Source organism: Danio rerio, chromosome 5, assembly GCF_049306965.1.
Source record: "Danio rerio strain Tuebingen ecotype United States chromosome 5, GRCz12tu, whole genome shotgun sequence".
In the NCBI taxonomy this organism is placed as follows: Eukaryota; Metazoa; Chordata; class Actinopteri; order Cypriniformes; family Danionidae; genus Danio; species Danio rerio.
The window spans coordinates 75,273,708-75,288,669 of record NC_133180.1 but is presented as its reverse complement, the minus strand read 5'-3'; the positions used below and the strand labels follow the sequence as shown (position 1 = coordinate 75,288,669).

The following is a 14,962-nucleotide window of genomic DNA, read 5'->3' as shown; positions in this document are numbered from 1 at the left end:
ATGAATGAATAATAATATATTACGCACCGTGCATGTTATTGTTAGATTGTTAAAAATGGTTAAACTCTTACTGTAAAGTGTTGCTTTTAAAATGTTTTGCAAATTAAATAATTTACAAAGTTTTTTTTTTAAATAATTTCAAGATAAATTTATTCATTATACATTAAAAATGTGGGACGGGTTACGTAAAGTACGCTCTAAAAAGTGCCCTGTTAACCAAACATTGGGTCGAATATTGGACAAACCCATTAAATTACATGTTTTAAAAACCCAGCTGTTGGGTTTGTCCATACATGATCCGACGTTGGGTTAATACAACCTAGCATTTTGTTAGAGGGTGTCTAATGTACACTCACTGGCCACTTTATTAGGTACACCTGTCCAACTGGTTGTTTACACAAATTTCTAATCAGCCAATCACATGGCAGCAACTCAATACATTTAGGCATGTAAACATGGTCAAGACGATCTGCTTCAGTTCAAAGCGAGCATCAGAATGAGGAAGAAAGGAGATTTAAGGGACTTTGAACGTCGCATGGTTGTTGGTGTCAGACGGGCTGCTCTGAGTATTTCAGAAACTGCTGATCTACTGGGATTTTCACGCACAACCATCTCTAGGGTTTACAGAGAATGGTGTGAAATATCCAGCGAGCGGCAGTTCTGTGGGCGCAAATGCCTTGTTGATGCCAGAGGTCAGAGGAAAATGGCCAGACTGGTTCCAGCTGATAGAAAGGCAACAGTAACTCAAATATTTTCTGATATTTCATTGGCACACTTTGGGCCCATTAGTACCAATTGAGCATTGTGCCAATGTCACAGCCTGCCTGAGTATTGTTCCTGACCATGTCCATTTCTTTATGACCAAGTGTACCCATCTCCTCATGACTACTTCTAGCAATATTACGCACCATGTCAAAGCGTGAATCATCTCAGACTGGTTTCTTGAACATGACAATGAGTTCACTGTACTCAAATGGCCTCCACAGTCACCAGTTCTCAATCCAATAGAGCATCTTTGGCATGTGGGAGATTGGCATCATGGATGTGCAGCAGACAAATCTGCAGCAACTGTGTGATGCTATCATGTCAATATGGAGCAAAATCTCTGTGGAATATTTCCAGTAGCTTGTTGAATCTATACCATGAAGGATTAAGCCAGTTCTGAAGGCAAAAGGTGGTCCAACCCGCTACTAGTAAGGTGTCTCAAATAAAATGGTCAGTGAGTGTACATGCTAATAATATAGTGAACATATATAGCGAAGTGCACTTCGGAGTTCATTTCTCTAGTGAACTAATGAGCCGCAGACACTGAGTCTTGCCTGAGGTTAATGTAATGCAACATGAAATATTGTTGACAAGCTGTTTTATTTGCGTCACCGAGTGAAAGTTTATCATTTGCATGTTTTGAAGGCTGGAACAAGAGAGTATCAAGAGAGGAAATTAATGTAATTAATGTAATTTATACAGTGAACAATGTGCAGTGTTATTTTCCACTCAGCGGCCACTTTATTAGGTACACCTTACTAGTACCGGGTTGGACCCACTTTTGCATTCAGAACTGCCTTAATCCTTCGTGGCGCAGATTCAAGAAGGTGCTGGAAATATTCCTCAGAGATTTTGCTCCATATTGACATGATAGCATCACACAGTCGCTGCAGATTTGTCGGCTGCACATCCATGATGCCAATCTCCCGTTCCAGCTATAAAGCATTGCTTATTTCTCTTTTATCTTTGCTTGACTTTAATATTCATTCATTCATTTTCCTTCAGCTTAGTCCCTTATTTATCTGGGGCTGCCACTGCAGAATGAACCGCCAACAATTTTGGCATATGTTTTACGCAGGGGATGCTCTTCCAGCTGCAAACCAGTACTGGGAAACACCCATACTCACTTATTCACACACACACATCAATTCCCCTATAGTGCATGTGTTTGGACTGTGGAGGAAACCCACGCCAACACAGGGAGAACATGCACACTCCACACAGAAATGCCAACTGACCCAGCTGGGACTTGAACCAGAGACCTTCTTACTATAAGGCGACAGTGCTAACCACTGAGCTACCGTGCCGTCCGGTAATGGTCTATGGTTGTAATTTGGATTGGATGAATTGTTTAGCCAAACCTCTCTTTTTAGTTTGCTTTGAGTGAAAGATGAGAGGTGGGGCTAAAATATAAACCCCGCCCCTACTCAGTATTCTGCTCCAGCCTGAAATGCATCATCATACCGAACTCAAAGTCTGTCCATGCAAATTAAACCCAAAATAAACACACATATTCAAATGCATTATATACAGTATGCACAATCACTGCAGGAATTGCATGTGTGTGTGTGTGTGTGTGTGTGTGTGCGCATATTCAAATGCACCCACAATGACTCATTCCATGCGGGGTCATTGCTAGGTGGAGTCTGTATTTTTGTCTCTTTCCTCTCCTGCGGGTCACATGATCTGCGTTATTCAACACCGATAAGCAAGAGCGTCTCGTCGTGTGCTTGACTGTAACAATCTTGTCAATACAGAGGAAGCCGGTCAGGCAGGGAGAAACTGCACAGCGAGGTGAAAAGCGTGTTTGCTGTGCAAATACACTGACGCTCGACTGTCTGAATCTCTGAAAGCCGGCTGCTGGATGATTTTGTCACAACATCTTAGCGTTTTGTTCGGGGTCAAGTGTATGTTTTACATTTTAATATATCATTTGATATATTTCAGCAGGGAATTAATTAAGTATTAAACACGTGGTGTTTTTACCTGCGAATAATATTCCTAAAGGAGCTGTTGACATGAAGTTGAACCAGATTTTGGTAAAAACCCAAACAAGACAAACATAAAAATAAAACAAAATAAATTCTATGGGAGTCAATGGTTACCCGTTTTTAACATTCTTCAAACTATCTTCATTTCTGTCCAACAGAAGATAGTAACTGAAACAGGTTTGAGAGAAATGGAGGGTGAGTTTTTGGGTGAACTGTCCGTTAAAGGTGCCGTGAAGTGCTTTGTAATGTGCGTTTTTTTATGCGATGTTTGGCATAAACTCAACTTAGAAACAAAGAGAGAGCGGGCCATAGTGTGACTCCTCCCCTTTAAAAAAAGCAGCCAATAGCGTTTTGTTTCATCACAGTTCTGCCAGTTCACAGATTTAGAACAAGCGCATGAAATGAAAAGCAAGCGTCTTGAAGAAGGCGGGGCTTGTCAGATACTAGAGAGCATTTGATTGGTCTGAAGATTTGCTGAGAAACTGAAGTATGAGGTGACGTGAACAAAACCGTTGATCCATTTAAGCCTAGTTCACACTACAGGATTTTAAACATCAGCAGATCGCTGTGCTGTTCACACTACATGACTTTGTGTCTTTTAATCTCTGAGGTGTTCACACTACGCAACACTCCGTGAACGATCCACAAGAGGGGGGTCACACACTACATGATCTGACAACATCTCATTCCCCATCAGCTCATTCAAGCTTCCAAACCACAGCCAATGAAAATTTGAGGGAGGAGTCGTCAGAAAAAAGCTGAACACTATTGGCTGCTTGTGTGCTGATGACATCACTGACAGCGTTTCAAGCTTTGGAGAAAGCATTTAAAAACATCGTCAAATCAGCTGATTTATGAGCGGATTAATCACTCATCTGCAAGGTTCCAGTGGATAGATACACAGAGAGTTTTTAATTTTTGTAATTTTATAACTCTTTGAAATAAAACTAACATATTTATAACACCCTGCCGTTATCTAACTATCAGTGTATTTCTTTCTGACATTGTTATTTTATTTATTACAAAACAGTAAAGAACTGAGCATTTCTGCCTTAAATTACCATATTGGTCTTAATGACTGCATGCATGTCTGATACTTTTTACTGTGACTTTAAATATGTGTGCATTTTCTTGCCTGGCAACTTCCTGCTAACATAAACAAAACTTTCTGATGGCAAAAACATCAATTTACTTCAGATATCTTTCAAAACAGCATATTCTGTGCCGTGAAATAGCTCCTGTTTGAAAGTGAAAATGAAAGCCAAGACCTTTAAGTGTTTTAGTATGTTAACTACATATTTATAGGCTGTATTACCAAAAAAAATGTTATATTTTTAGGGTAACGTTGTCATTAAATATGATGCCAGACATTCAAAGCTTAATTTTAATATCTTAATAATAGCTTTGAATGTAAATATGTTGTGACAATATGGCGTTTCATATGAGAACGATCAGAATGAGCCGTAAGGTAATTCTAATAGTTACAGAATTCTAGTTCCACTGTTAATATAGCCTACTCTCATGTCTGTGCTAATGCAGAATGAAGCGAGTGCACCGATGCCCATTCTGACCAATCACAGATGTTTCTGCTGAGCTCCTGAACACACAGCCATTCAGCTCATGCTGATCTGCTCTCTCATTGGCTGCAGCTCGTCACTACATCTGACCACACGTGGGGTTGAGTCGGCTGACTGCTCTGGAATATTTAGCATGCTGAATGTTGGATTTCCGTCTGCGAGGTGTCGGCGACGCGTCAGCGAGCCTCGTTGATGCGTTGCTCAGTAGTTCACACATAAAGAGCGGCGAGCGCCGAGCACCCGCAGATTTTTTACCGATCACAGCCCGATCTGTCGGCGAGCTCGTTAACTTCCAAATCAGGCTCAAATCAGGCTTAAAATCCTCTAGTGTGAACTAGGCATTAGGTGGAAGTAAAGAGCTTAGAATGACCAAGAGGCGACACTTAACAGAACGTTCCATTGCAACAGCAGCGCCCAGCAGCATCCCCGCGATTTCGCCATTTTGGAGTGAAAGTGATCGGCCGTCCATTGGATCTCATTGCTGTCGCGATGGCAAGAAGCTGCTTTGTTATTTATTTATTTATTTAAAAAGCGTATTAAAGCTGAGATACAACTTGAAAGACGATAATACAACACTTACTATGACAATCATCAGCACTTTAAATAGCTTATTTTACAAGCTGCGTCCCAAATGGCACACTATACACTATGCACTCATGCACTATGTACTTATGCACTTACACACTCAACAGGATAGTATATGTATGTAGTGTTGGCACACTAATGTTTTTTTACTAAGCGGAAATTCAAACCGTTTCCCTGATGACGTTTGACGGTTGCCAAATCAGTGAAATAAACAACCGAATTATCAAATAATACCTGCCGTGAGTATTGCCCCATTCACCATCGGGAGGCGCTATAATCACTCTCATAGTAGAACTTTGCTTTTACCATCCAAAATAAATAAAGTTATTCAACGTGTGTGCCCGATAGCTCCGCCCCTTCCGCTACGTAAGCAAACCTGCGGTCGTTGAGTGCGTGAAGTGTCCATCATTACACACTTCATTTAACCGGCTGAATGAGTGCATCATCCGGGTAATTAAAGTGCACTTAATGTTTTTAGAGTTTTCAGTGTGAACACACTACTTACACTATTTATACTACAAAATGGCGAAGAATAGTGCATAAGTATGCGATTTGGGACGCAGCTATAGACTTATGCTGTTGTTCTATTGGAGTTTTCATTCCAAAATGGCCACCGCCTGACACTAGCGGCATCTAGTGGTTGTATCCCAAACAAAAACAAGAGTGTCGCCTCTTGGTGATTCTGTGCTCTTTGGTGGAAGTGACAAACTACAAGCTTTATGTTGGTTTTATATCTACTAAACACTAATTTTGTCAGTGTTTTGCTTAGATATCCTTGAAGACTACTTATACTAACATCTAAAAAACTAGACCTTTAAACTTAATGAGTCTATATAAGCCCCTTTCACACAGTGATACCGGTAAATATCCGGAAAATCTACGGAACGACTTTACCGGTATATTGAAAAAAGCGCTGTTCACACAGGCGAGGACGTTACGGAATTTTTCCGGAAAAGAGCATTCACACATCCATTCCAAAATACCGGTAAATTCTGACATCATTCACCAGAAATGAGCTTTAAACGGCTGCGCTTGTATTTGTAAACATTTGACTAAATTGCAAACTCTTTTGATGATCAATATTGTAAACAACTTTCACAGGATCATATTCACATGTCGAGATGTTCATAATATGTGCGTGTGCAGGCGCTCACAGGCTGTTTCATGGGCACACGCAAAGCTTGAAGGTAAACAAACATCGGCTTATCATAAGCATCTTATCGATGATTATTTGCACAGTTTGCATTAAGAAGAACATATAAACGTGATCTGCCTAACTTCTAGCAGCTAAATGTGTCTGGAAAAATATTCAAAGGTTTTTATTCTCACAAACCGCGCGGACGTAAATGCGTCTGACTGTTGTGATTGGCTAAAGCAGAAGTCTTACGTCAGCACGTTCTAGGCGTGCACGCGCTTATTCCGGAAATCTTCCTTCTGCGTTCACACAGCGCAGCATTCCGGCAAATTGCCGGTACTGTTACAACTTCTCTTTCCGGAAAATAGCTAGAACGAATTTACCGGTATTTTCAAAAAGGACCTGTTCACACATACACACCTTTCCGGAAAATTGCCGGTAATTTTCCGAAAAGGTCTGTATGTGTGAAATAGGCTTATGTGTGCAAAGTATAGTAGACAGTAGCATTTGGTCATTTTTTTCTGTTCTCATCGAAGCGAGGTGTGTTTTTGAGAAATGCTGTAAACTCTCTATGCAGTGTGTTCTGTGCGTTCACAGCTGTGTCTGTTGTCTGCACTAGTTTTTGTCCAGCTTGTCATCTGTCATTTTACAGCTCAAACTAGAATAGAAGCGCCGCGAGCTACAGATGAAACCCATCACCTTGAAAGAGTTTCTCTCGTGTGTTTAACCCTTAATCTGCCATATCAGTGAAATATGAATCGAGTCAATATCTGCTTAAGCATAGTAGTAAAAGTCAAAATTATTCGCCTTCCTGTGATATTTTCATTCCTTTCTTTTTCAAATATTTCCAAAATGACGTTTAACAGATTCAGGAAATTTTCACAGTGTTTCCTATAATATTTTTTCTCTTCTGGAGAAAGTCTTATATGTTTTATTTTAGCTAGAAAGCCATTTTAAGCTCAGTATTATTAGCCACCTTAAGCAATATTTATTTTTGATAGTCTACAGAACAAACCACTGTTATACAATGACTTGCCTAATTATCCTAGTTTAGCCTTTAAATGTCACTTTAAGCTGAATACTAGTATCTTGAACAATATCTAGTCTGATATTATATGCTGTCATCATGAAAAAGAGAAAATTAATCAGTTATTAACAATAAGTTATTGCTTAAAAATGTGTTGAAAAAAGTCTTCTATTCATTAAACAGAAATTGGAGAAAAATACACAGAGGGGCTAATAATTCTGACTTTAACTGTATAGTAAATAAAAATGTACCGTAATAATATATACAACACATTATGGGAGATTATTGCTGAAATGAAAAATTAAAAAAATGCTGAAGTTTAAATCTGAGTTATTCAGCAAAGGTACATCAATCAGTAACATTTCAGTAAATACATTTAGAATGTTACAAGGCATTTTCATTAGAGGTGTGAACCTATACTGGTCTCACAGTTCGGTTCGGTTACGATTATCATGCCATCGATTCGGTTCAATTCGATAACTTGGTGCATCACGGTGCATTGACGATTCTTTCCACACACAGTGTTATATTTTAGGGGGAGGCTATAACAAGCTGTCTGTATAAACACACAGACACACAGCACCACACTGTCTCTCATTCACAAACATACACAAACATAGACAGCATCAAACACACACACACACACAAACAAACACACATACTTAAGCCCTCTCAATATGTGTTTAGCCGGGAGAGCTCGCGCTGAGCGGAGCAAAAAAAAAAAAAACGAAGAAAAAAGAAAAAAAAGAGGCACTTTTCCGACGGTCCCTTACTGAGAGCTCCACTCAGCGCGAGCTCTCCTGGCTAAACGCATATTGCAAGGACTTAAAGGGAGCATTGCTTGTAATATCGAGCGAAAAAGATAAGAAAAAGACAGCTGTGAAACATAACCAGCTTTGTCTTTGTGTAGGAAACACACTTTAGATGTTTTAGGGAAGAGGTTTTGAGTTATTGCCACTATAACTGAATTTGTCTGGAATATCGAAAACAAAATCAACTGAACCGCGACACCACGACACCTCCCTTACCACCCGCGTCCTCAGTTATGTCCACGACACCTCCCTTACCACCCGCGTCCTTAGATATATTCGCGCATAGACGACAGAATAGAGAGGGGGGGCGTCAGCGACACCTCCATCAGCACCCGCGTGTCCTCAGTTATATCTGCGCATAGGGCGGCAGAATAGAGAGCGCAGTGTCCTCGACACCTCCCTCCCTCCTTCAGCACCCGCACGTCCTCAGTTATATCCGCGCGTAGTGCGCCGGAAAAGAGGTCCGCGACACCTCACTTCATTTTCATAACCGGTCACTTTCGTTTTCACATTGGGGTTGAGGGTGGCGTGATCGTCCTCTGCCTAGAGCGGCAGTTCAGCTTGCTCCGGCCCTGACAGCGCCCTTAGCATTTGCCTATACTGCTTATGCCACGGGCCGGCCCTGAGTTGGCTCCTGTGTGTTGTAAATACCGGCGCTCACCTCCCTCCCGACAGAGCGCATAGGAGATAAATGACGTCACTACATAATAACCGGTTATGATTATTACTGAACCGATACCGAATTGTCCGCGTCTGCATCGCGGTGCACCGAAAAAACAATTAATTTTGACACCCCTATTATTCATTTTGCGAAATAAAAACGTTTCTATTCGTTACAACAGTAGCGACAACAAAACATTTCCACACAGATTTTAGGCAACATTTCAACATTTACTAAAAGAAGAAATGTTTAATCACATCCTTATACTAGACTGATTTCTGAAGGATCATGTGACAACAAAGACTGGGTGACACGGTGGCTCAGCGGTTAGCACATTCGCCTCACTGCAAGAAGGTCACTGGTTCGAGTCTCGGCTGGGTCAGTTGGCATTTCTATGTGGAGTTTGCATGTTCCCCCCGTGTTGGCGTGGGTTTCCTCCGGGTGCTCCGGTTTCCCCCACAGTCCAAACCCATGCGCTAAAGGGGAATTGGATTAACTAAATTGGACATAGTGTATGTGTGTGAATGAGTGTGTGTATAGGTGTTTCACAGTACTGGGTTGCAGCTGGAAGGGCATCCACTGCGTAAAACATTTGCTGGATAAGTTGGTGATTCATTCCAGGTGACCTCTGATGAATAAAGGTGCTAAGCCAAAGGAAAATTAATGAATAAATAAATAAATAAAGGGGCGACGCAGTGGCACAGTAGGCAGTGCTGTCGCCTCACAGCAAGAAGGTCGCTGGTTCGAGCCTCGGCTCAGTTGGCGTTTCTATGTGGAGTTTGCATGTTCTCCCTGCCTTCACGTGGGTTTCCTCCGGGTGCTCCGGTTTCTCCCACAGTCCAAAGACATGCTGCAGGTGAATTGGGTAGTCTAAATAGTCCGTAGTGTATGAGTGTGTGTGTGAGTGTGTGTGGATGTTTCCCAGAGATGGGTTGCGGCTGGAAGGGCATCTGCTGCGTAAAAACTTGCTGTATAAGTTGGCGGTTCATTCCGCTGTGGCGACCCCGGATTAATAAAGGGACTAAGCCGACAAGAAAATGAATGAATAAATAAATAAATATATTAATTATTATTATTTTAATTATTATGCCTGCTGAGCATAAACAATAAACCTTTAGTGATTCATAACAAAAATAAAACTCTGTAGACTTTTCAGTTGCATAACTGCAGCATTTCTCAAGTGCTTCTAGTTCCTCTTTACTAATAAATATTAGCCAAATTACATAATCCAGAGTGATTTACAGTTGAATTGCACATTCTGGCTGATCTACAGTTGTGTTTTATTCGCTCTAGGTAAAGGATGGAAGCAGAGCAGCAGATTCAAAGTGAGTCCAAAAGCAATGATCTGGCCTCGTCTACACCACCAAAAGCACCATCAGAAGCATCTCCTCCTGCAGTCCCGTCGGCTCCGGCCAGACCACGGCGGCCCCAGAGGAGCCCGCGAGTCGAAGGATCCATCGACGTCTCAGAGCCCAAACCTCCAGAGTCTCCAAAACCCAGCAGCCATGATGAACCGAACGCTGAAGCTCAGGCTCAGCTCAGAGTTCATGCACCTCCGGCTGCGCTGAAGCTTTCGGGACATGCTTCTGTGGCTCGGAGCCATATTTCCATGAGGGCTGCATCGCTTCCTCAGGCTCCATCATATAAGCCTCCGTCTACAGAGTCAGTGGTTCACCCGCAGCGCGCTCTTTCTGTTGCCGGCACCGCAGACACACAGCCGCAGGTGGCAGAAGACTTCAGGTAGCACTTCATTTATTTTTCATTTCATTTAGTATTTAATACATATAAATGTTCATGTGTTTTACAAAAAAAAACTTTCTTGTAAAAAGGGTCCATAGCAGCTTTCATACATCCAAACTTTTCCAGTGATTGTGTTTGAACAAGCCATTTTTAATGTACTGGAAAATATGCTCCAGCAATTTTCCTGAAGGAGAAACAGGGCCTTTTTAATTCACCAGTAAAACTATTTTAGAAATTTTACACAAATTTACTGTACATTTTTAATTTCACTGGTAAAACCATTCCGGTAATTTATGGTAATTTACAGCACTTTTTTATTTAGTGGTAAATTCGGACCGGTAATTTATATTACTTTACAGCCCTTTTTTATTTAGTGGTAAATTCGGACTGGTAATTTATGGTAATTTACTGCATTTTTTTATTTAGTGGTAAATTCGGACCGGTAATTTATATTAATTTACAGCCCTTTTTTATTTAATGGTAAATTCTGACCGGTAATTTATGGTAATTTACTGCATTTTTTTATTTAGTGGTAAATTCTGACCGGTAATTTATGGTAATTTACTGCATTTTTTTATTTAGTGGTAAATTCTGACCGGTAATTTATGGTAATTTACTGCTTTTTTTTTTTAGTGGTTATATTAATTTACATTAATTTATATTAATTTACTGCACTTTAAAATAAAAAAGTGCTGTAAATGAATATAAATTACCAGTCCGAATTTACCACTAAATAAAAGTGGGAATTTCAGACCGGTAATTTATATTAATTTACAGCAATTTTTTATTTAGTGGTAAATTCGGACCGGTAATTTATTGTAATTTACAGCACTTTTTTATTTAGTGATAAATTCGGATCGGTAATTTATGGTAATTTACAGCACTTATTTTATTTAGTAGTAAATGATGGTAATTTACAGTGCATTTTTTTTTGCCAGTAAAACCATTCTAGTAATTTTACACCAATTTCAGCACATTGTTTTTTTTTTATAGGCTGGTAAAATCAGTCCGGTAATTTAAGGCAGTTTACAGCACACTTTTTGTATTTTCTGGTAAATTAGTTCTGGTAATTGTAAGGCGATTTATAGTGGAGTTTTATTTATTTAACTGGTAAAACCATTCAAGTATTTTTATACCAATTTGCAGCACTTCTTTTTTATTAACTGGTAAAAACGTTACGATCATTTTACATCAATTTACAGCACATTTAGTATTTACTGGTAAAGCCAGTCTGATAATCTTACGGCAATTTTGACAATTTACGACAATTAATTTTAAAAGTTCACTGGCAAGTTTGTTCCAGTAATTTTTCAGTAAACTACAGTGCCTTTTTTAATTTGCTGGTAAAACCTGTACGTCCTTTTTGTATTTACTGGTAAATTCAGATCTGTAATTTTACGCCAAATGTAAATTTTCCAGTAAAACCATTATAGTAATTTTGTCAATTTACAGTGCATTTTTATGTATTTACCGTTAAATCTGTTCTAGTAATTTTGCGCGAATTTTTCTGTTTACCGGTAAAACCGCTTCAGTAATTTTATGACAATTTACTGATAAAACTGTTCTGGTAATTTAATGGCAATTTACAGCACATTTTTTAGTCACTTGTAAATCTGTTCCAGTAATTTTACAGCAATTCACAGTGCATTTTTTTAAATTTACTGGTAAATTTAAAGCAATTTACAGTGCAGTTTTTTATTTACTGGTAAATGTGTTCCAGTAATTTTATGGCAATTTACAGTGCATTTTTTAATCCCCTGGTAAAAGTGCTCTGGTTATTTTACAGCATTTTACAGCATTTTTTTTTTTACTGGTAAATCCGTTCCAGTAATTTTCTGCCAATTTACAGCGAATTTTTTTTTGTTTACCGGTAAAACCGCTTCAGTAATTTAATGACAATTTACTGGTAAAACTATTCTGGTAATTTAATGGCAATTTACAGCACATTTTTTTGTCACTTGTAAATCCGTTCCAGTATTTACAGCAATTCACAGTGCATTTACAAGTGCAATTTTTTATTCACTGGTAAATGTGTTCCAGTAATTTTACCGCAATTTACAGCACATTTTTTAATTCACTGGTAAAACTGCTCTGGTTATTTTACACCATTGTACACCATTTTACAGCATATTTTTTATTTACTGGTAAATCCGTTCTGGTAACTTTACAGCAATTTACAGCACATTCTTTTATTTGCCAGTAAAACCATTCTGGTAATTTAATGACAATTTACAGCACATTTTTTTTAGTCACTTGTAAATTCGTTCCAGTAATTTTACGGCAATTCACAGTGCAGTTTTAAATTTACTGGTAAATTTACGGCAATTTACAGTGTACTTTTGAACTCACTGGAAAACTGTCCATATAATTTTACGGCAATTTACAGTACATTATTTTCATTTACCGGTAAAAGTGTTCCAGTAATTTTATGGCAATTTACTGGTAAAACTATTCTGGTAATTTAACAGCAATTTACAAGTGCATTTTTAAATTTGCCAGTAAAACCATTCTGGTTATTTTATGGCAATTAACAAGTGCATTTTTTAATTAATTGGTAAAAGTGCACTGGTTATTTTACACCATTTTCCAGCATTTTTTATTTACTGGTAAATCCCTTCTAGTAGTTTTACAGCAATTTACACCAGATTTTTTATTCACCGCTAAAACCATTCATGTAATTTTATGATTTTTTTTTTATTTACTTTAAAATTGTTTTGGTAATTTTACAGCAATTTACAGCACTTCTTATTTATTTACTTTTAAATCTGTTCCAGTAATTTTATGGCAATTGAAAGCACAATTTTTTACATTTACTGATAATAGCAGTGCATTTACAGTGCATTTTTAAATTTACGTCTGAAACCATTCTGGTAATTTAGCATTTTTGGCTCGTGAACACATGGAGAAGAGGCAGCGCTGTTTTATCATACTAAATGCATTTTAGGCTTCAGTTCTAATGCTGCTCTGTGCAGTCCAATAAAACACAGAACACATTAAAGCATCACTGTTGTTCCCCCGTTTTCTATAAAACCAAACCGGAAATTAGCATGAACACACACAGCACATGCTCTGAACACTAGTTAAAACTTATTTCTCAGGATTTTAACATTCTTCTAAACGTTTATGATGATGTAAGTACATAAGTCAGCAAAATATATCACTCCTCCAGTGATTTTTGGATTTTCAACTGAAAATATCGTACATATTGTGCCTTTAAGACATAGATTGTACTACAGGTGAATAAAGAAGTGAGTTATCTGTGATGTAGGAGTTCATCAGGTCTGTTTCCTCTCCAGCTTCATCATGTCGGAGTGTTTTAGAGCTTCGACACCTTGAATAGTCCACTCCAGCAGTCATTTGTGCTCCAGGCGGATCAGCGCTGAAATAATCTTGTGTGTCTACTGCTCACAGCTCCATGGCTTGGATTTAAACTTTGTCCTTCACTTCATTTACTCATTACACAGGCATGATCAGAAACTCTATTTTACTGTTTGTTAAAGTAGGCTTGGGTGGGTAAATCCAATATTGGAGACCCTCATTTGAATATGTGTTCATGGAATAAATGTGGTATATATTATATATAATATATGTCACAATTGTCAATCTGTACATCACCTGAAAGGATTTTTTAAGCTGAAAGCATTTATATGTGGGTTGTTGGGATAGGACGGTAATTATTTGTTTGTTTGTTTTTATTTACTTATTTTTGTTTATCTGTTTGTTTGTTTGTTTGTTTGTTTATTTATAATTATTTGTTTATTTGTTTGTTTATTCATTAGTTTATTTTTATTTGTTTATTAATTATTTGTTTGTTTCTTTTTGTTTATTTATTTGTTTTTTTATTCATTTATTTATTACTTGTTTGTTTCTTTATATTTATTTGTTTGATTATATATTTATTTATTTATTTTTATGTGTTTATTATTAATTTATTTATTAATTGTTTGTTTTTTTATTCTTTCATTTTATTTCTTTTTTATTTATTTGTTTATTCATTTAATTATTTATTTGCTTGTTTTTGTTATTTATTTATTTGTTGTTTGTTTGTTTATTCATTTTTTGTTTGTACATCAATTTATTTAAATGTATTTGTTTGTTTGTTAATTTATTTATTTAAATTAACTTATGTGTTTTTTGTTAATTTATTAATTTTTATTTGTTTGTTTATTTCTTTTTATTTATTGGTAAATCTTTTTATTTTTTAATTTAATTTATTTTTTATTAATTAAATTTTTTTTGTTTATTCATTTATTTTTATTTATTTTTGTTTATTTATGTGCTTTTTATTCTTTTTTGTTTATTCATGCATTTATTTATTTATTTATTTATTTTTGTTTGTTTATTTATTTGTTATTTATTTATTTATATGTTTGTTTGTAAAATGTTTGTTTGTTTGTTTGCTTGTTATTCATTTATTATTTGTTTTGCTTGCTTTTTGTTATTTTATTTGTTTTTATTTATTTATTCATTTATTTCTTTATTTGTTTTGTTTTTTCATTTATTTCTTTATTTGTTTGTTTATTATTTATAATTGTTTTAATTAATCAATTCATTATTATTATTGGCAGCAGTAGTAGTATTATAGTATATAATTATATATTGTTATGTTAGAATGATATTTTTTTTTTTGGAGTTAAAATAAACAAGAGAAAATCACCTATAAAGCTCT

At 37.1% G+C, this 14,962-nt stretch overlaps 1 protein-coding gene across 4 annotated transcripts in view; it reads left to right on the top strand.

The window, feature by feature from the left end:
• The window catches only part of inpp5jb (inositol polyphosphate-5-phosphatase Jb), a 57,421-nt gene that overhangs the window by 16,936 nt on the left and 25,523 nt on the right, over nt 1–14,962 (top strand). For all 4 annotated transcript variants that reach the window (XM_002662195.8, XM_073951684.1, XM_073951683.1 and 1 more), the window contains one exon: nt 9,847–10,293. In XM_002662195.8, coding sequence (XP_002662241.3) covers nt 9,854–10,293 — 440 coding nt within the window. In that variant the 5' untranslated portion in view covers nt 9,847–9,853. The remainder of the gene's footprint in view (nt 1–9,846; nt 10,294–14,962) is intronic.